The sequence below is a fragment of the Copadichromis virginalis genome, linkage group LG22 (assembly GCF_057382275.1).
Source record: "Copadichromis virginalis isolate Kocher_CV1m ecotype Utaka linkage group LG22, C_Virginalis_male_GT1.1, whole genome shotgun sequence".
Classification (NCBI taxonomy): Eukaryota; Metazoa; Chordata; class Actinopteri; order Cichliformes; family Cichlidae; genus Copadichromis; species Copadichromis virginalis.
This window is the reverse complement of record NC_140638.1, coordinates 21,930,108-21,953,071: the sequence shown is the minus strand read 5'-3', so window position 1 is coordinate 21,953,071 and position 22,964 is coordinate 21,930,108. Positions and strand designations below refer to the sequence as shown.

Sequence of the window (22,964 nt, the reverse complement as noted above, 5' to 3'; positions counted from 1 at the left end):
GTTTTACGTTTTTTATTTTCATTTAAAACCATGGCAGTGAATGGTTGTACAGACTGAAAGAGCATTTATAAGTAAAAGCACAGGATATCCCGCTTTTGCCTCGTTTTCATTGGCTTGGCAAACTTATCCCCCGTTACGATTGGTGGAAAATGCTGTCGATCATAACCCTTCGGCGTAGCTTTCCTGGCTCTGACAGCTGTCACCGTACGAGGTCAAGGGGAAAGAAGTATGGCTTCGCTGTTCAGAGGGTCTCGATATATATGGTTAAGGTGGAGTAAGCATGTCAACGTTGCCTTCGGTAATGTATTCGCTTATGTTGACGGGTTTTTTTTCCGCATCGTTTCATTCATTTACGAATGTGTGGTCACAGGTAAATTCAGGCGGAATAGTCCTGTTGTACTTGTTAGCTAGCTCGTTAGCCCTCTGAAGAAAGTATGAATACTTAGGTGTTTGCAGTGTGGACGATGTCACCAAGTTGAACATCACTATGCGCAACAAAGACGAGCACACTGAAATAGCAATGGCACGAAAAGCTCATTTTGGACCTCAGTAGGAATATGCGATATGTTGGTTTTAGGTAGTTCATATGAATATTTAATTGCCACTCACAAATCTGCGCTACATAAAACCACTAGCTTCCATTGCATCACTGTTGCAAACACATACTCTGTTCATCGCTCCTACAGTGCAAACAAGACACGCTAGGTTGTTTCTTATGAATTATCTACAGTGACTATTGATTTAAATGATTTCAGTGTAGTTTAGAAGATAACCCATCAACCTCTTTAAATGGGCTGTAACCCTATTAAATTTCTATAAATCAATTATTCAGATAGATTGATGTACTGTCATGACCCAATTAATTTAATAATTGGTGCACAATTAATAAAATAAATAAAACACAACAACAACAAATCATTCAATAATTTTGTGCAAAAGATTTCTTCACTCCACTTTCTATTATCTGGTTTATGTTTCTGAAGTAAATTCCGTTTTAAAAATGTTTCAGAAGCAAACATGTGCTGTACTGTGTTACACCAGCTGAGTGTGCTACCTTAGAAAGCCATGTATAGCAAGCAATACCTGAGAAAGTAACATCCTGTTATAATTATTAATCTTTTATTAAAAGTTGCCGTTTGCAGTTCAGTGTAATGCACTGTGCTATTATACTAATAAAGCGATGCAATATTGGAATAAAATTCAGTGTGTAAAAAAATAAAATAAATAAGGTGCTGTCATCTTATACTGCAGAATAAGATGACACTTTTTTCTGTTGTGTAGTACCTTTTGGTTCTATAAAATATATGGTGATTTTGACATGAGGGATTTTAATTGGGGATTTTGGTGCAGTGGTAAATGCATGTTTTTTTCAATATGGACCATAAAGCTGCTTCTTCTTCTTCTTCTTCTTCTTTTGTAGAGCTCTGATTTGTCAGAATGGATATGCCTCTGCATTAGATGTCAGTGTGTCATTAGCACAAAGCTTATTCATTGTTACGTATCCAGTACTTGAAGTTTTGAAGTTTGGTCATTTTAGTCCAGCACTGGAGAATACCCTGTCGTCATTTAAGTATTACAGAGAGATGGGAGAAGTTGGTCTCCTGAGTATGGTGAAGACTTTGCTGAATTTAAGCTTTAGGCCTTTCGTTTGTGCTTTTTCTTCCCTTCCTAATCCTGTTGTTGCAGTCTGGTTGGTCCACTGCCAGAGTTTCCATTGTGTTTTAACCTGTCTGGATCTTGGCTAAGCTAGAAGTGGTTAATAGCCTGACTGGACTGACTGAGATCAGAGATATTTTTAACCACTTTTAATTAGTTAATTTATTTCTGGATAATGTTAGAATTTTACACCAGGTATTAGTCATAGGGAAATGTCTACAGCACTACCTGCAGTAGAAAGCAGTATTGTCTTCATTCAGATTTCGTGATTTTGCTCCTGATTTCAACTAAATCTTGTTTTTACAACAGTATCAACACGATCAATGGCCTCAAAGACACCAGTGGGATTTATTGGTCTGGGAAACATGGGCAGTCCCATGGCTAAAAACCTGTTAAAAAATGGGTATCCTGTCATTGCTACCGATGTCTTTCCTCAGTCTTGCAAGGAGCTGCAGGACACTGGTGCCCAGGTAATAAACTCTCAGTAACACATTGCATTTACACATGTAAACACTTATTTGTGCAATAATTTACAGCTTCTCTGTGCGACAGTTGACAGGCTGTCACAAAATCAAGTGGGGTATTTTGTGGTGATGGTTTTCAGGTAGTGGACTCCCCAGCAGACGTTGCAGAGAAAGCAGACCGCATCATCACCATGCTCCCCTCTAGTCCCAATGTCATAGAAGTATACACAGGCCCAAATGGCATCCTCAAGTAAGACATGTTATTGTTGGTGTCTCTGTGATTTCTGTGACATTTATGTATCTTCTCTTTGTATTTTTAAAATCTATAAATGGTAAGTGGAGATTTCATCGTGTTTAAAAAATAGATAGGACTTAGTTTGATTACCATAATCCATGTGTTCATTTATTCTCTTTTACCCGGTGCAGGAAGGTAAAGAAGGGGACCTTGTTAATTGACTCCTCCACGATTGATCCTGCTGTATCTAGAGAAATGGCAGTTGCTGCAGAGAAGAAGGGTGCTGTGTTCATGGATGCCCCAGTGTCAGGAGGTATTGTGTCAAACAAATTATTAGTAAGCAAGCACACCTCAATTGGTGTCTTCGGTTCTGTAAAGTCTTTCCCTTGATTTATGTGTTTTTGATTTGCTCATTCTTGACTTGAAATACATAAAGAAAAAAGAGAGACGTTAGTTGGCATTGTGAAAAGTAGAATTAGACAGCTGGTTTATTTATTCAACTGTGCCAACCACGGTATTAGGCCTGTGACCCTTCAACCTCAGTTCTGAACTGTCTCACACTCTTTTGTATATCTAAACTATTGGACCTTTTGGGTTAATGCTCAGACACGGATTGTAATTACTGAGCGGGCCAGCCAGTAGGTGCCCTCTTAAGGCTTTTATTGCAGCTTTTGACCAGGGGTCTTAAAGGCAAGGTTAAGGTTTTAAGTCCTCATTATGTTGGCACTGTCTACTTGTGACAGCTTCTTGACAGAGCACAGGATCGCCAGTCGTCCTTAATGGGCTGAGCTGCAGTGGAGAATCCCATGTCAGAGCTTTTCATGTTGATGGAGCCGTAATGGCGGGTATCCCATGTTAGTGCCTTTCATGTCAGATAAAGAGTCGTAAAGAAGAGAGAAACTGCCCTCACATGGAGGACAGGAGAAGAGGGGGAGAGGAAGATAAGACATGAAGGAGATACATCGCAGTAAAACTGTCCATCTTTCTCAGTCTTTATGTCTTTGTCTCTTTCTCTCTTTCACATACACAACCACAAAGTTCTTCTGATTCAGGTATGCAGTTAAGGATTTCAACATGCTGACACCCCTGCATGTCAGAGTACGAACTCTGATCACGGTCTGTTTCCTTTTTATTGCACAATCTTTAATTCGTAACCCTGAAACTCCCGCGGTCTCCCATACAAACATAGACTTATCCCATTTTCGGCATGTTTACCAGCTGGCGTCTGCAGCACAGAGCGGCTGCAGTGAGTGAGATCAGAGTCTTAAGCTTGTTACTCTGCCTTAGCACATGTACTGTTTAAACACTATAGACAGTGTTTGTGTGCAGTCCCCTGGCAGCGTTCTTCCTCTCCTGTTCCTTACTAGGCCTCTTTAACTGGCTTGAGGTGACCAATGATTTACTTGCTACCTAGCAGGTCTCTGCAGCTAGACATTCTTTCCTTATATGCACCTGCCCATCCAGTGTCACATTAGACATTCATAAGTCATATCCAGAAATCCAGGTACTGACTTTAGAGCACAGTGCCAGCACATTCTAAGTAGAAAATTGATGAAAAATTAAGTGAAAATTTTTTGATAATAAATTATAATTTTGATCCATTGATTTATGCATTTGGTGAGCATAGTCCCCACCAAGGCAAATGCCTTATTCTGCTATTTTAAAAAAGCTATCCAGATCCACATAAAAATGAAAGTGTCCTTCCTTTACTCATACTTAACCTTTCCACAAAGTTTAATAAAACTCAGCCATGTAGTTTTTGAATAAGTGCATTCAATCTCTACAATCTAAGAATTGTTATTTTCCTGCTGTTGTAAATGAGATATATTTGGTCGGAGACATCTATCTCATCTCGGTGGTGTTGCCAAGCCAAACTTGTAAAGACAGGTTGTGAAAGAATGTCCCAGTGACAACTTGGTAACCAATTTCAGAGAGCTTAACAACCCCCCTCACCCCACCCTCCCAACCCCACACCCCTGCTTTGCACACCTCTGGGCAGTTACATGCTCTGTTCCAACCAGGAGATGGCACCCTACCCAAACAGGGCACTGTCATACTTTTTGAGTTAGGTGTGTGTGTGTGTGTGTGTGTGTGTGTGTGTGTGTGTGTGTGTGTGTGTGTGTGTGTGTGAGAGAGACAGGGGAAAAATGTGGACGGAAGCGCCTTAGTTCTGAGAATAATTATTTAATATTGGTTAAATTGATAGAGTATGCTTAGTAAAAGAAAGATAGTTTGAAATAAAAGTTAAGTGAAAATATGGCATCTGACTTAAAAATCATTCATGTCTTGTGTCAACCTGATAAATGGTATCATTATATTTAATTTAAAGTACTTCTCACAGTTTTCTGTCATTGAGTATCATTTATATCACGCTATCATTTGAACATGTTTGATCCCACTGACTCAAGGCAAAGTGTTATCCAGTCAGAACTGGTTCAGTTTCCCTCTGAGCACACTGAGCAGACTTGCCGTGATCTGCTGTACTGTTAAACTTTTGCAGACACAGCCTGCTCTTTTTGTGGTTTGAGCATTGTTTTTATTTTTAATGTAGAATTTCGTTTGATATAAAATAAATCCCTTTTCTGTGCTGTGTGAGGTGGTGTTTTTTACACAGAAATGTGTGTTTGTATGTTGTGTGCGTCACTAGAGGTTTGGCAGGCAGGCGTGGGATCTGAATTGCACAGTCATAACCCTTCTTAAAAAGAGCAGTCAAAAAAACTTTCACTTTCTTCTCATGGGCATCCTGCTGGCTTCCATTCTTGCACATTGACCAACATCTTGGCTTTAGCCCTGCACTAGCCAGCTGTGCAGTGCCACAGCCAGATGTGTTCTGGTACACGCACACACATACGTGGACACACACACACAGTGTGTGTTCAAATGTTCTTATCTGCACTCTGAACATCTTTTTTTATCCAGACACAATTATATTAACTTAGATTGTGGTTCTTTATGCATGCTGATGTTTGCTTGTGCACACACAACACATGTCTGTCACTGTCTGGAGTCATTAAAAGCATCCACATGCAAAGTTGTCCCACAACAAAACAAGCTCTGATGTCACAGGCCAAGGGTGTTGGCACAGCGATGGCAAAAATAGGAGGTCTGGCTGACAAGCGGTGGGTCGTTAGCAGTAATTACCCAGAATGCCTGTGTTTGTGTCTGTGTGCCCATGGTGGGCTGCCACATAGCTAACGGACGATGGCTTTAAAAAGGCCCTAAAAACCTTTCATTGTGTTTTTCCCATTGCTGGGAAAGTCAGCTGTCGGTGCAAATGAAAGCAAGAGGCAGCCTAGCTGCTGTGGGACTGTAGGAATTTGGGCTAATGTTGCTTGTTTGCGAGGTCTTATAATTCTCCGCTAACTACCTATTTAGGCTGAGTCTCAACACCACTCTAATCATATCCATACCACATCAACTCAACCTTAGCTTTGCAGTGTGTCATTTGCTGACAGTTTGAACGTCATCCTTCAGCTTGTAGGAGCTTGTTCAAGCCAAGGCTGGCGCTAGTTTGTCCATCAGTCAACACTTCCAGTCCACTAGATCTTCTTCCAAAAAAATCAACTTTGACTACGGTTTAAACTGATATGCACAAATAATAAAACAGAAAAAGCAGTATAATTAAGATTATTAGCATTTATTAGTTTACCTTTTCCTGAATACTTTTTAATTGTAAACCAGGAAAGCCTTTTCTCTGGTAATAGTAGTTGGAAAAAGCTTTTCTTGTGCATTTCTTAAGTGAACATAGACCAGAGGCATTACAAATTAAATCTGAACAGTGACTTCCCTTGCTGGTCAGCAGTTAAGTGAGAAGCAGGCAAACTCCAGTGTCTGATGAAGACTGTGTGATAGAGTTCATAGCTCAGGGCAAAAGCTGGCCAATAAACCCTTGTTGTAATTGTAACTGTCAAAATGTAACACTAATTCCTTTGATTACATTTTACCTATTCAAAACTTGATTTTTGGAAGTTTTCAGCTGTGATACTTGAAATAGTCTTCAATGTGTCATTGTACTTACAAATCTTAGTTTCTTTAGCCACATTTATCATAAAATATGGACCAAGTTGTTTTTTGCCTCTAGAGATTTGCAGGAAACCACTCACTCGTTCACTCTAGCTCTCAAATGTTACTCACAGTCTGCTGAAGGTGAAATTCTTTGAGATTGTCAGAGGTGGAAAAAGTACAGGCTCTGAAATGTACTCAAAATAAGAAAGTAAAAAGGAGCTCATTTTTCTAACCATTTTTGTACAAAGGAAATTGAACTTTGTGCTATATTAATATAATAATAAAATAATATTAGTAGATGAGAATACAAATCTTATTCAAGTCCAAATTCCAAAACATACTCAGCTTAAATTAGTTATGTAGAACATAAGCACTGAAAGATCATTTTAAAATCTAACTATTTTCTGTAGCCTACTTTGTAGTGGGGGACTTTGCCTCCACAGCTAAACAGTAAAATGAGTACAGTCAGGGGTTACAGTGGGATCCAGCAGGTGGGTGAACACTAAGATCTGTGTAGTGTCTCAGCATAGGGAAAAAAATCACAGCTCCCAATAACTTCCATTGTGAGCTTTAGTAGATTTTCTTACTGTGCAGGCTGTGATCAGCTGACCTGCTGCTCTTTGTAGATTTACGCAACTGAATTCAACAATATGTCAGCAATTTCACAGCTGTCTTGGCTGTTGTCCATCCCTTACACTGGCGCTATGCTGTTTATACTGCCTTTATACTAGAAGGTATACAATTGGTACAAAGTCTAAATTCAGTGAATAAATGTAAGCATCATCAGCTTAAATGCACATTCATCTCTGCTACACTTGATGCAACCTAAACCTGACCATGAGCACCACAGCCACTGTGCACTAGTCCAACACAGTGCTTTACTGCGAATTCACCACACTACATATCATATACAAATTCAATATGTGAGTAAAATTATGACATTACATGCAAGCTTTAAATTTTTAGTTTATCAAGTGTCACTGAGCAGTCCTTAGCTTTAAATCCTGTCCTGCCCTGTCCTGTCTGTCTTCCTACATTTTTCTCCATCTCTGAGTGAAGTTAGCTTTCTCCCTGGAAAATACAACAGCTGTACCTACAACTGCTCACAAACAGTTTGTGTGTTTGCTAATGTTTTTTGAGCTGATAGAAATGTTGCATTTGAAATTGCCTGACACTTACGACATTACCACACCTTACGAACTCCTGCACTCCTTCCAGTCCAGTTAAACCCTATAGATGATTCTGCTGAACCTTAAGTAATGAGTTTGGGTTTTTTTGAAAATGTAAGGAGTAGAAAGTACATATATAAAATGTAAGGAGTAAACATAAGTTATCCAAAAAATAAATACTGGAGTACAAATACCTGAATACTCTACTTACATAAAGTAACAGAGTATTTGTGCTTTGGTGCTTCTAACATAGAAGCTAACATAGATTTGTAATCACTCTGCACCATTTCACTGTTGTGTTGCCTTACTACAGCACAGCTTTCAAAGCTTACACTATATATCTGTATTTTCTGTCTTTGTTGAATAGTTTTTAAAGCGTTTTACACTATATATTTATGCATGTATATTTAGTGCTGTATTTTTACAGATATTTCACTCTGGTATTTTGGAAAAACTGGCAAAAATCTAGAAATGCGACATAGTGTGATAGGTAGAACAGTAATAGGGTAGCACTTGTGTGTCTCATTAAAACCCAGTCTAAATGTTTTCGTGAAACCTAATCCAGTCTGGGAATAGAATTATTTAAGAAGATGAGCCTGAAGGTTGGTGGGGACTCTAAGACTGAGTTAAGGAATCAGGTTGGACAGGCAGGGGGTGGTGCTGTCGCAGTCTGTCACGGCTAACCAGTACTAGAGAGTGGCCATCGTCCAAAGACTAGATTAGCATAACAAGCGACTTGCTGACAGGCCCTGGTGACATGGAGGGGGAGTGAGGGAGTGTGTAGGGTGGTAAAGTGACCAGGCAGGGTGATGATGACGATGATGGAGCGGTGGTGATGTGGGGGTTCTAGCCTATGCTCCAGATGGAGGTGGACCCATAGCAGCTGGGAGACTGGTTCTCACAACTCTGCCCCTGTGTCATCTGCTGTGGACGTGAGCGTGCAGACAAATAGTCAGCTGGTCTATACGTCATACAAAAAGTCTCTGTCCATCAAACGTAGCCCAAACGTCACACTGCATGACACTCATCTACACGTGAATTAACATTTTGTCTGTAGAAAAGCGTGTGTGTGTGTGTGTGTGTGTGTGTGTGTGTGTGTGTGTGTGTGTGTGTGTGTGTGTGTGTGTGTGTGTGTGTGTGTGTGTGTGTGTGTGTGTGTCTGCCTGCTAACAGCCTAATTGAGGATCATTATTAACTCGGTCTATCCTAGATGAGTCTCATTGGGCCGGGCAAAGGATTGATTGTGGCTCTCTCTTGCTTGCTCTATTCTGTCACTTACAATTGACCAGGTACTCCCCTCTGGAAAAGATCAGTTACTGATGATGATGATGATGATGATGATAATAATGGTGATGATCATGATGAGGCCTGACCTGATGGTAAGTGGACAGGCACTGCAAACCAAATTCTCAAGACTGTCGTAACTTTACATGCAACAATTTTGTTCTCTCAAATTTTTTCCCCCCAAACCCAAACTTTTTGCAGTCGCCTGCTCACACGAGGTTCTCACAGAGTATATGTGTGCAGGAGTCAGTTCTCATGGGGCTGTGCTCGTTAAGTGGAGCTGATAAAGTGTCTGTTTTTAACACAACAGAGTGGCATTAGTAAAATTGGCAGCAAAAACCTGTTGAAACTGCTGATTTTTTTTTTCCTGCCGATGTGGGCTAACGCACACCCTCGTCCCATTTCACTTATTTACTCGATATCCTTTCCACTTTTTACGGGGGCCCATTCAGGGTTTTAATTTGTTTGCGAAAAAGATCTGCTCTCGCGTGTAATTATGATGGTGGATCACGTGAGGCTGCATTGTTGGCCTGTAAACATCCTACCCCACTGATTTTAATTCTAAGCAGTCAACTCTTATTCATTTAAGCCTGTTACTCTATTAAGTGTGAAGGTACTTTTCATTCTGAATTATAGATGACTGTGGTTGCGCCAGAGTAACTTTGCATGTGCATATAGTTAAAGACAAACAGTCTAGTCTATTGCCAGTGCCAGAGTTTGTTTACACCAAGTACATTCAAACCCAGAGGTGTGATATGAAGTTTTGCGTATCCTTAAAGCTTTCGTGGCATTCTTGCAGTAAGAGCAGTTACATTATCATTTGAGGAAATTGTGTGTTTTGTGGAGCTCTAATGATATTATAGGTGTTGCCTTTGCTCCAAGTGTTTTTCCGTTTAATCTCTCCGCGGGGGGAAAAAAAGCAGGCTTTTGGAACGTTGTCAAATGCGTCATTCATTACCAAACACTGGGAACATCCCTTCTTGTGTGTGCATGTGTGTCTGCCATTTTGTGTTGTTTGTGTAGCCTCATATTCACAAATGTAGTTTAATTTAAACCCACCACCAATAAAAAGTGGCTACTGGTTTACATGCGGCTCGTAACTCTGAGACGGAGCCTCAGAACCTCCAACTGACGTCTTACTGGCGGCCAACTCTGAGATCTGCACCTGCCTCTGATACTCGCATACGTGCACAGATACTGCGTGCACATGTTCACGCTCATTGTCACTTGCTTTGTACTTGCACGCACCACTTCAAAAAGAGCTCAGTTTTAAAAGGCTTATATGGCTGTCATGAATTGCTTTGGTTGATTCTTTCGTGTGAAATGAAAGAAGTGCTAATGAACTTAGCATTTACTACAAACAGCCCAAACCAGAGCTCTGTCTCTGATCTTCCTTTGCCCTCACACAAGTAGTTTCAGTCTCTTATGTTCATGGTTAAAGGCTGTCATCGAAGCCTGCTGTTGAGCATCTGTCCTAACGGCGCTTGATTGCTTGCTTATTAAGTAGTCTTTTGGTAATAGAGGATTTGAGATAAAGGGGCTTGCATGGGCCTCACAGACACTCACATAAGCACATTAAATGTCTTGCCCTTCCATCCTTTCTACAATGCGTTAAGAGACTTTTTTTCTCCTTTCATTCAACCTTTTATGTCAGAGTCAAAGTTAATAGTCCAGCAAACTTCAGCTCGGTCTGAGAATATTTACTTTGGTTGATATTGGGGAGAGGAGGTAAGCATCCACCACTCTGTCAACCCAAACATGTCCCCTGGATGTTGGTAAGCGAACGTGACCGAGGAAGATGGTGGTTCTGCTTCAAGGGAGTTATTTCCCAGGAAAGTATTACGTACCAGTTTGGGAATAAAGATGAACATGCCCCTGTACAATTTTTTTGGGAGTGCTTGAAAGAGTTGACATTGTGTATTGTTTGTAGCACTCTGGCATAATTGTGTATGCCTCCATTTATTATTCAATATATAGTTGCTTTGTCATTCCTTGTGGATATCTTCTTAGCATCCTCATCCCTCCATTACTGTCTCTAGCCTGAATCTTCTATCATAGGTGCCCCCCAACCCCCCAACCCCACACATATACACACACCTTCTCTCGTTCCCCCTAGGGGGCGTTGTGTAGTTGTGCAGTGCTAATGATCCAGGACTGTCACTCCCGCTGGGATGGATGAGCCAGCATACCCGGCGCTCAGGAAGCCTCATTAGGATTCTTCTTTAATCCGTCTCTGACAGGACCGGCCCGAGAATGGGACGTCCCCTCACACATACACCACACACAATAAATACCCTATGAAAGTACATTCAACGCATAGACACAATATTAAAATCACACTTTATACCGACATACATACAGACACAAATGCACTTCAGCCCATGCACAAAGAATGGACCCACTGATACCCACACAGTGTATACACACAGTAACACACACGCATACACACACTGTTATGCTAATGATGTGTTATTCTGCTACAAACAAGGATCTTCGATCATCCTGGTGTCACTCCTTATAGAAATCCACTACACATCATAAGAGCTTATTATGGGTGATTAGTTAATTTGAGGGAGGGATGCTGGGAGGTAAAAAGAGAGAGATCATTTTCCTTCTTTGCTGTCATCTCTGCACCGCTCTCTCCTCGTACTTCTTTCTTTATCCCTCTCTCTTGCTCTCTTTTGGCTCACTCGCTTTCTTTTTCTCCTTAGTGAGATATATCGATCAGCACGTTGACTGTGTTATCAATAATCTCCTCTTTAGTCGTCCGCAAACAGTGATCTCCACTAATGAACCAGCACAGTCGTCACACTGCTCTTTCTCATTGTGTGTGTGTGTATCTGTATTTGTGAGGCTCAGCCTGCAGCATAGAAACTGCAAAATGGGATGGTAAAAATATCAGAAGAAAAAAAAAAGTGCTGGTAATTGTACTTATTATTATTATTATTATTATTATTATTATTATTATTATTATTATTAGTCATGTATTTATTTATTTATTTATTTCCATTACTTTAATGAAAATGTGAAGAGAATTCTGTGACTTCACTGCACACCACACTGTTCACTATGTGCTCGATACTGGAGTAAAATCCAGTTTCCATTTTTTTAGACTAAAAAAAACTGTTCTGCCATTAAATGGAAACTTTGTTACATCAAATAAAACTTGAATCAATTATGCTAAAAAGAATTTAAGCAAATAAATAAGAAGACATCAAATAGCAAGAAGGGAAGAGAATCCATCATGTCTGTGGACCATATGTGTGTATGATTGGTGTGTGTGGCGGCCGTATGTTGAGCGCATGTTAGCCGTGGTCCGTATGCAGCTGCTGCAGCATGGGCTTTGGGCTTCATTATGTGGCCCTAATGACCTTCTGACAGCTCATCACTGAAATACACATGCACAGACACACACATACAGTGTAGTGGCATGATCATATATGTGACAACAGCACAGCCAATTAAAGAAGGTGGGGGGGGGCATATTTGAGCAATGGAAATTTACTATAAACCCTGTCTTTCCTCTCCTTTCCTTGCCTCTGCAGTGACATCTAACAATTAGATTTCAGCTGCTTTGTCCCCAGTAATTCCCTTTTAATTATTAACACCGACATTATTAGGCTTTCACTGTTAAGGCTTTCATTAAGGGTGGATGGCCCCCGTAAAAGACAGTCAAACTACATATCCTCATTCTACAATTTCCTCTTGTTTTTTTTTTTCTTACAGGAAAAATAAATAATAACGTATTTTTTAGTGCTGCTCTATTCTCATTGTGTTTTTGTTGGTAGTGTTTTTTTGGGTTTGAGTTGTTGTTTTTTTAAAATCTACCCTGGTAGAGCTTTCATCATTCTGAGCTATGCAAAGTCATTGTTACTGCAGACATATACAAAAGATGTCCTTTAGCACTGGCCCAGTGTAGAGGTGATAATGAAGTGGGTCTCGCTCCTGTGAATTTGAAATATTTAATCAAAACATTTGCTGAACCTAACCAAGTTATTTTAATGTGTACATTTAACAACACAGCTAATGAAATTGAATGTAAAGTTCAGAGGGTTCCTCCAGGTTCATAATCTGGTGATTTCGGCTGTCCCAAAAGCATATTTGTGTGTTTATTTAGACAAATATTAATAATAATCAGCTTTAACTGACACTGGCTAATCACTGAAGCATACAGGGAAAGGAGCCATTGCATAAGAGACTCAGACCGGCTGGATTCAGCCTACTCTGAAAAGAGGTTATTTCAGCATTAAGGACCCTGTGGAGAGGGTGGGCTGTGAGTCAGTGGGGTGAGGTTGCCTCCTACAACATGGCACGCTCCTTAAGCCATCAGGCACGGGGAGGGACGCCTAATTGAACATGATAAAGTGTAAAGTTAATTACCCCTCTCGCCTGTCAATGATACCCCCATGAGATAGGGGGCTGGCCTCAGGCACAGCTGCTCGTGTGTCCGTGTGTGTGTGTGTGTGTGTGTGTGTATATGAAAGAGAAGGGGTGACAAGACAAAAGCCAAGGGATCCCATGAGAGTTGTGCAGTGGATGATGGCAACAATCGGCTTTTAAAGATACCTCTGTCCCTCTGGTACAGCACTACTTAACACGTCTGTCCCACTAAGAGTTTGGCATACACATGCACACAGAGAACAGAGCACAGCTGACCTTTTAGACACAGTTGGTAGTGTTAAACCAGTCATATGGCTGATATATTATGTCTCATGTGGAAAATTCACATATTTTAGTTCAACACGTATCAACACCTGAACTTTGTGTTCCAGTTTTCATTAACTATTTCATGTGTTTTGCAGGTCTGCACATATGCGTTGAACTTTTAAAGACTAGACATCAATATGTGAAATGTTTGTGTCTTATTAGTGATGTGCTCACATCAGTTAATGTTAATATCAGCATGTGGTGTGTTTAGGTGTTGGAGCTGCCAGCATGGCCAAACTCACCTTCATGGTAGGCGGAGTGGTCGAGGAATACAACGCAGCAAAGGAGTTGCTCACCTGCATGGGAGCAAATGTTATTTACTGCGGACAGGTCGGCACTGGACAGGTAATAAGGAATGTCTAAACATAATGACTGCATAAATACAAACAGCATTTCACACAGGGACATAGATTTGATGCCTCAACCAATACTTCTAAGACACTATGGCCAAAATTATAGGACACCAAGGCAAAAAATTATCAATGGAAAAGTGTGGACATTTGAAAGTCTGGTCTTTTTCCGTATATATGTTTACAATAGCTTTCAAAATTTGAGCAGATAACTATATAGTGAGGTTTGTAAGTTTCTACTCATGTTGTGCTTTTTGCCAGAATATGTAGTTATCAGTACATATAATATTTGCCGGAGTATATTGGAGACTGTTTAGAACCTCCAATTAAAACTCTTTAAATAATAGCTCTTCCAAAAAGTTTTGCAACCCACTGGCTTTGGTTCATTTTTCAGAAGTCAAACACAACTTAAATCAACTTCTAATTTCATGTTTCATAAATCCCAAACAAACCTTACCTGAAAAACTTAACGAGATTCAGATTTCCAATTGTGTTTCACATTTCAGGACCATGGACAGCACACAGTGTTTACTCCAGATTTCTGATGTTGCTTTAAAGGAAAACAAAACAAACAAACAAACAAACAAAAACACCAGCAACAAAACTTCTATCAACTTTATAAACAGAATAAATGTAGGCTAGAATGCACACATAAGAAATCATGATAACTCCTATAATTATAGAAGTATCAGTTGTTTCTGCTGCATGTAGCATCATCTTGCTTACAGTATTGTTACAAATAATCTTTGTAATAATATTGTAACATGCTGGACTATGCAATTTTGAAATACCGTGCTGTAATTCTTTCTTACATATTGATGGGTGGAAAATGCCCTTAAACAATTGTACCTAATTTGACCAGAACCTTTCTCAACACAAATTTCCACTGTTTAGTCAATCTGACCCCATAAATGCTGCAGCATTAATAAAATAGTTTTATAAGAACATGACTTCTTCCATATTATTACAATTCCTCCAGTAATTAATTTTCATAATGATTTATCCAAAGGATCTAATGTATGTATATTCCCTATGTCATCTTAGATGAGTGGACCAGTCCTGATGAAACTCTGCATAAACATTTCCTAAGATGTTGTGTCTATATGGCATATACAAATATTTTATACAAATCCCACAATTATATATATTTGTTCATTTGACAGCTCAATTGAGCACCAAATGGCCACCTTACAACTGTGTTGTTCATGTTTAGTGTCTACATACTAAAGTTTGTTTACTTGCGCATTCTACATTCGTTATACTACATATTTTCACAATCAGTGCAATTTTTTTTAATCTTCCTGGTGATGCTAAGCAGCCTCTGATTATGAATATAGTTATCGAAATAAGCCACTATACAAACAATTAGTCAAGAAAAAGTCCTGCAAAGCAATGTGGGCTTAAGAAGATGACTGGGTGAGCATCATCAGGTCATGAGACACTTTATGAAGTGATAGTAATTGTTTATTGACCTAATACCAAAGCAAAGCCCCATGCATATCAATGGGATTTGCATGTTTTACCGAAATGAAGTCTGTGGCTTGGGAAACCCACCAAGATAAAGTCTACTCAAACTTCAAATTAACACTGAATCAGTCTATTATGGAAATACATTTTTTGTTTACATGTTAAAAGGTAATTTGCTATATTGGCTAAATTGGGCTAGAAGTCCAGATTGTTGGGCCTCATTTATAATTGGATAATTCACTTAAAAACTGTTTTGTAGATAGAGGTGGGCTACTTCAGAATTTCTTCATTAGCTACATGTATGGAGATTATTCCAAGTGTGGCGCATCCATTTGGAAGCTGTTGTTGGATCTAGGAGCTGTCATTGCAAGTGAAACAGACCGTCTTTAAACTGCAAATCCTACAGAGAGATGGCAAGAACAATAGAAGTGAGAAACTCAACAGCTTGATGCATTCTGAGGGGAAAAAACAACATGCTAGTAACCTTGGCAGCATAGGAAGCTCTGGACATCCGCTGAGGACAATAGTGCTGGTTTGTGGCAGGATCCTTTCCATGGTTGAGAGGGAAAAAAATCCTTCAGGACCAAATCATTATTATTATTATCCTAGTTATCAACCATAACAAAAGAAATGCCAGATTGGATTTGACCAAAAAAACATCTAAAATGATATAATACGTTGCATTTTCTTGAAAAGAAGTCTTAAAATAATTGAAATGATCCCATTACTTCAAAGATGACCATTAAAAATGTAGCATTTAAGCATTAGTGGCCATTGAAGTGTTTCACTCGTCTATTCCAGAGTCAGATTATCTGAGATTTACTGTTGTGTGTTATATTTTGTTTTGCAGACTTCATCATTTACATAATAATTCCTTTATAAAAATCTTTCTTTCACACCCTTATAGGCAGCTAAAATCTGCAACAATATGCTGCTGGCGATTGGGATGATTGGGACCGCGGAGACCATGAACCTTGGTATCAGGTACTGTAAGCAAATGCTCTGCTAAAAGATAAAATAATAAGGAAGTGTATGATCAGTGGATTCATTTACATGGGAATGATTAGTGTAGAGATAGCTGTCTGTGGGTAGCACTAACACAGCTGTACATAGGTGTACAGGGATTTAGTACATCCAGATCCAGATTTCCTTATTGTTGTTGATGAATTTGCAAAAACGAAAGAACAAGTACAGTGAAATTACAAGGACATATTTTGAGGTTACTACCTTTTAGCCACACATTAACTCTGCTATTATTGCTGTTAGATATAGTTGTCACAGTAAGGTCAATTACTACGCCAGCGATGTAGCTGTAACTGTAATTTACTACTACAATACAGGTTTAGAAATGTGTGTGTGTGTGTGTGTGTGTGTGTGTGTGTGTGTGTGTGTGTGTGTGTGTAGTTTATGGGAGTGTGAAGGGGTCAGCCCTGCCCCAAGTCAGAGCCGCCTCTGCTAAAGAGAGATGGATGAGGGGGTGGAGCCACATTGTCTGATTTACATTTGCTGATTGAGCTCTCACCAGAATCCTGCCACACCTCTGCTACTGAACACCACCTAGAAAACCCATCATTCATGATTCCTCCTCGTGACACAAAGCTTCTTTGGCCAGGAAGCTGAGGATGATGGGAGGTGAAGTCCGGTGGATTGCACTGCAATCTTATAGCACTAGAAATCATGTGAGGACTTAAAATGCACCACAGCACCCATACTTTGTTTTGGTCTGTAGAATTTTTAAGTGCGGCTTGCATACAGGAAGCTTATACATCAGTTTTTATAGATTTTATACTCTTCAGATTTTATATTCTGTTCTATTTATGTATTTTCCTTGTCAATAATGGACTGTTTCTTCTGTTTACTCTCTGGCTATAATGCGATTTTACGGCCTTTACAGTGTAAAATGGTATTTGCATCGAGTTTTCTGCACGGGTGTTCATGAGCGTCCATGAATTCCTCTTTGCACAGTGCAGCTGTGTTAGTGCGACTGATTTATCTGTGCTGAGACAGAGGAGGAAAATTGGCATGAGCAGTCGAACATAAATCCCCTCACTATGCCTCTGAAATATGGAGGCATTAAGGGAGCAACGCAGATTTACACATTGCCACACTGTCTCTAAAGCACACACACACAGACACACAAATTTACATCCAGATATACTGAAGGCAGCAGTTTTCTACCACTACAACTTCTCACAATTCACATCATTATAATGTATTCCTATAACAAAAATAGGAATACTAACTACCGCATCTCTTCACTTTGACTGTGAATTATCTTCATATCTTTTCAAGACTGACCCATATTCAGTCTTGATTCCATTTTGTGTGTGTGTGTCTGTGTGTGTGTCTGTGTGTGTTTCAGTTTCCCCCTCTTCTTGCTAGCCAATCTCTGGGGCTTTATTAGAGGGCTTGACAAAGACTGTCATCGTTTAGAGGGAGCCCACACCCGTAAATCTCCCATGCTGCATTGCGGCCCAGCCTCTTATGCAGAAAGAACGCTCTCTTTGGTGCATGTGTGCAGACACACACACCGACACAATTCAAGACAAAGGAGGCTAAGCACTCACAGGCAATTTGCAGGAAAACGGCAATAACATTTTATCATGTTGGACTTGGGCCTGATAGAGCTGCCCTTTCTTTTGTGTGTGTGTGTGTGTGTGTGTGTGTGTGTGTGTGTGTGTGTGTGTTTGTGTGTGTGTGTGTGTGTGTGTGTGTGTGTGTGTGTGTGTGTGTGTGTGTTTCCTTACCTGTACATGCAGGCAGACACACACACACACACACACACACACACACACAGAGTTCTGTTCATGGAGCTAATTTGTTGATCTCAGATGGAAGCTTGGGCCGTCTCCAGCAGAGCGTGACGTTCTCTTAGTGCAAGGAATGGCCACGCATGACAATTATCAGCACACGCACACACTCACACACTCAAACACACTCTCCCATGCAGACCGTTTCTTTCTATGTATTTTCAATTCCTTGCTTTTGGCTTTTGCTTCCCATCCATATTTGCTTTACATTCTTTATTTTTTTATTTTAATCTATTTTTTTCTTTCTTTTTTTGGGGGGGGGGCTGCTGTAATATTTGAAAGCAGCCAAGCAGTCAGTAAAAGAAGGATGAAAAGCTGCAGAGAGTATCATAGAGCAGTGGAGAGGAGCAGCAGTGATTTTAATGATACATATGAAGATAAGAGTAGAGACGACTGGCCCATGTGACGCTCATATGACACTTTTACAGTTCACCTTGCAAACCTGTGTGTCTGCGCCCATTCATGCGTACAAATACGCAGTTGCCGATGCCCAAGTAGGAGCATACATATTTGCTCCTTTATTCTTTTTATGGGGAGGACAACAGGCAAATCAGAGTTTATAACAAGACCCTTTTAGCAGAGAGACAGAAATAGGTTCACCACAACATACATGAGCACAAACACATCGTTCCCTTCCTCTCTCTATAGTTGAGATGAATCGTGAGCATATGTTCAGATGAAGATTAAACTCGCGTGATAAACGCGCTTGTTGCCTCTATAAATGGAATAGTAAGTGCTTGTGTGTGTGTGTGTGTGTGTGTATGTGCTCGTTAGCTCTTTAATGATATATTAAATGGGGAAGAGGCTGGGCTTCCTCTCTTGTGGCGTCTGGTGAGATCGAGAAGCTAATCATAATGAAAGAGACGGTTAATATCAGCGCTGCAAATGAACTCCACCTGCTAGAGCTCCCAGGACATAAACACCCTCCCCTCTCGTTTGAATCTTCAGCACCATCTCTCTTACTGGTTTTTTTTTTTCTTAATTTTATTTTATTTTTATCTGCACCAGCATTACACAGCAACACCGTTCATGTCTGATTATCCATGTCAATCTTGTTAAAGCGTGACATGTCCTCTTCTCCACGCAAATTACCGCAGGCGAGGAACAACACCACTGCGTCAGCTAATAACCGCAGCTGAGTATGAGTGTGTGCGAACAGTTTGTCGTGTGTGTCTCTGTGATGGGAGCAAGAGGGGAACTTCATTGATTTATCGTTAACAGAGGACAACAGCTCCCCGTCAGCGTCTATGGCCGCTATAACAAACGATCTGCGCGCTCGGACGCGCTTTATTGTAGCTCAGCCAGTAACCTTTTCAGCTGCTGACCCAGAACACAGGGAGGGGCTGCTTGCTTGTGTGTGTGTGTGTGTGTGTGGGGGGGGAGGCTTGTGCGATGTCAAACATATGTCCCCATGAGTCCTTAGACAGGAAGGTGTCAGCATGGAAGAGGGAGGAAGGGTAGAGGGGAAGCAGGATGGCAAGGGATGCTTACAGACATAAACTAAGAAAGCTATCATGAGCTAGACTACCATTAAAAAAGAAGAAGAAGAAAAAACCCAGCGCGTGCAGAACCACTCATGCCACACTTCCAAAACTGTTTGTTAAAAAATTAGGGAGTCTGAGCGGACACATAAGAGATGAAGGGGAGAGGAAAGGGGGAGGGCGAGACATGGAGAGAGTGTAAATGCAATTCCTTTTCTTAATTAGTTAGTAGACAGCTCATAAAACTGCAGCAGTAATGGCAGAATGAGAGCCAGGTGGAGAGAGGGAAGGAGGGAGGGTGCTGGCCTTAAAGACCTATGATAGTTTAATAGTCATATTGAGAGCAGAATAGAGTTACAGGCCTGTAAGTAACAGTAAACTGAGGCAGCCAGGACTTGATGTGGTCAGCTTTATACTGGCCTTAAAACCATTAATATGGCATGTTGAACGGTCGACACAGACGCCGTCGTTACACCCTCCCTGCTCGGTTTCACTCATTGCTTCTGTCTGTCTACCCTCAGTCTCTTTCTTTGTCTCATGTGCCTTTGGTTACTTCTTATCATAGTCCGGAGGTTTGTCCTCTTGCATATGAAAGTAGGTTGCTGCAAAATAGGGCAGCAGAGCTAAGAATGTGCCTCTGTGTGTGACAGCGAGGTTTATGGCTCCCCTGTGCTGCTTAACCACTTCTCCTCCTCCACTTTCTTGAAAGAGGGATGAAGGATAGATGTAGTGGTAAACATCAATACTGCATTAGCCGGCATTACAAAGCCTTCAGCCATTAACACTGAGGAATGGTCACAGTGAGGCATAAGGTTCATTGGGGGTCACTACAATCACCAGGCACCCCCACACCCACCTTTTGCCACATTTCTTATGTCCCACTGGTCCTCTTCAACCCAACTCTGTCCCATTTCCTCCCTATATTTTGCATAACTCCTCTTTCCTTGTTTGTGCCTACCATTTTTTAAAGTTTTCCTCTCCATGTCATTCTAAGATGCTAAAAGTTTGAAAGTAAAGTAATTTTCTGACTTTTTTTTTGTCTGAAACATGTTGTAATAGTAGTATGATATTTTAGGTTTCTTTAAAACCACCATATTTGGTGTTATTTGGGCTATTAAATCAAATCAAATCACTTTTATTGTCACATCACATGTGCAGGTACATTGGTACAGCACATGCGAGTGAAATTCTTGTGTGCGAGCTTCACAAGCAACAGAGTTGTGCAAAGTACAATAACATAAACAGGCAAAATATATACGAATGGCTAAATCTGAAACTAATAAATATATGTACAATATATAATAGTATATGCAAAAAAATTTTTAATTATTATTAACAGCTAGAATTGTTAAAACTGTAATTTAGTTGCAATGTAATTTAGTGTTGTACACCTTCAGACAAATAAAACTATTTCACATGTGTCAAAGACAGAACTTATTTAACTCTATTTTCTTCTTTTTGCAGACTGGGTTTGGATCCCAAGCTGTTGGCAAAAATCCTAAATATGTCCTCAGGTCGTTGCTGGTCCAGCGACACGTACAACCCTGTCCCTGGAGTAATGGAGGGAGTTCCCTCTGCCAACAACTACCAGGGCGGCTTTGGAACCACACTAATGGCAAAGGTACTAAGCTTGTGTTCTGGTTGTATTATTTGTGATTCTTAATGTCTGATGTGTTTAATAATCAGTTCATCTTATCAATACATAAACTGATAATGAAAGTGTTCTGAAATCCAAGAATCTGTATAGAGAATTCTTGGGTTTTTGGGTACAGTGGGGACGAAGAATCCCCCTTTTAACAGGAAGAGAATTGTCAAGAATATTTTTTTTAAATCCAGTATGTGCTCATCATCTAATGAGGCAGACATTTCTTCATATCCTACACACTAAAATAAAGATGTTTCTGAAAACCGGTTTTCTTGAGCTGTTCATAGGATCTGTTTGCACCTGTCACTTTTTCTGACTGCTTGTCCCTCTCTTCTCATGTCTGTGCTTAAAGGATCTTGGTTTGGCGCAAAACACTGCCACCAACACCAAGACACCTGTCCCTCTGGGTTCCCTCGCTCACCAGATCTACCGAGTCATGTGCTCTCGCGGCTACGCTAATAAGGATTTCTCATCCGTGTTCCAGTTTCTGCGTGAGGAGGACGGACAATGAATGCAAGGGGAGCACACTGACTCTGCTGTTACAATACACAAACACACATAAACACACACCAGAGCTGCACACACCCCTGTGCCCCTTATCCCAGTATGCTCAGGAGATGCTAAGGCCTTGCAGTCGAGCACAGACCTGCTACCCAGTTTTCATACCATTTCGACCCATGTCCCCTCATTACATTAGCTAAATCATATTTTCACTTTATCCTCCTCTGTCTATATGAAGGAAATCATAAAACTGACTCCGATTAGGCTTACATGTAACAGTGAAAAGTATATGTGGTTTTCAGGGTAATAAGTAATAACTGAATTAATGTAAAAGCATGATTATGTTCTTTTTGGTTTTGTTTTGTGGGGATTTGTGCTGTTTGACTGTTACCCTATTACCCAAGTTACCTCAGCCTGTTTATATTAAACTATAAAGGTAAAAAAAAAATGGTATAGATTCACATAATAATTGAAATTTAATTGAAGAGCATGAAGAGGTTACTTCATACTTACAATACCCACATACCAGCACTACGTTTAAGGTTACAAAAATAAGCCACTCTTTTTTGTTCAAAGTTTACTGAGTTTGTTACTTTTTTGTTTTTTTGACATTTTATTTCTCCTTTCATTATTCAGTACTGCATTTAATTCATTTTTTTTTTTACCTCATGAGTTCACTAAAGTTGCAGTAAATCTTCTGTGGTACACCATTCAAGTATTTCCTCACTTTATCGACCAGTTTTGCTCTACTATTCTGTGAGATAAATATCTGGTTATTTTTGCACCATGTGCATCGCAGTGCGATGTGCTGGGCTGTTTTGATACAGTCACAGAATCTCTTTAATGTTACTGCTTTTCTCTATCTGCTTATTGAGCCAATGAAGTATTATTTTTTTGACCAGTGCTGTTAAAACGTTTTCTAATCACTGCAAAATGTTCTGTCAAGCACCTTCTTCAGTCCATATTTCTCCTCTCTCTCCCTCTATGCGTGTATGACAATCTGTGTAAAGTCAGAGAGGAATGATTCATCCTGCTCTGTGCATAATTCATATTGTTGTGTAGCACTGAAGAGGAATCTGAATGGACTGCCATTTTTTTGTAGTAAAATTCATTATAAGTCTACAGTTTGTCTTTGCACTGTGAAACAGATCCAGTCACACTGTAGCCTAAAATAAAAGCTGTTCCATGTA

At 40.1% G+C, this 22,964-nt stretch overlaps 1 protein-coding gene across 1 annotated transcript; it reads left to right on the top strand.

Annotated features, from left to right (window-relative positions):
- Positions 1–164: 164 nt before the first annotated feature.
- Positions 165–22,964, top strand: hibadha (3-hydroxyisobutyrate dehydrogenase a). The gene is made up of 8 exons (XM_085446375.1): positions 165–298; positions 1,966–2,126; positions 2,261–2,370; positions 2,547–2,668; positions 13,732–13,865; positions 16,245–16,321; positions 21,093–21,249; positions 21,626–22,964. Exons 1-8 carry the CDS (start codon positions 229–231, stop codon positions 21,782–21,784), a joined length of 990 nt encoding a protein of 329 aa, XP_085302501.1. The 5' UTR covers positions 165–228; the 3' UTR covers positions 21,785–22,964.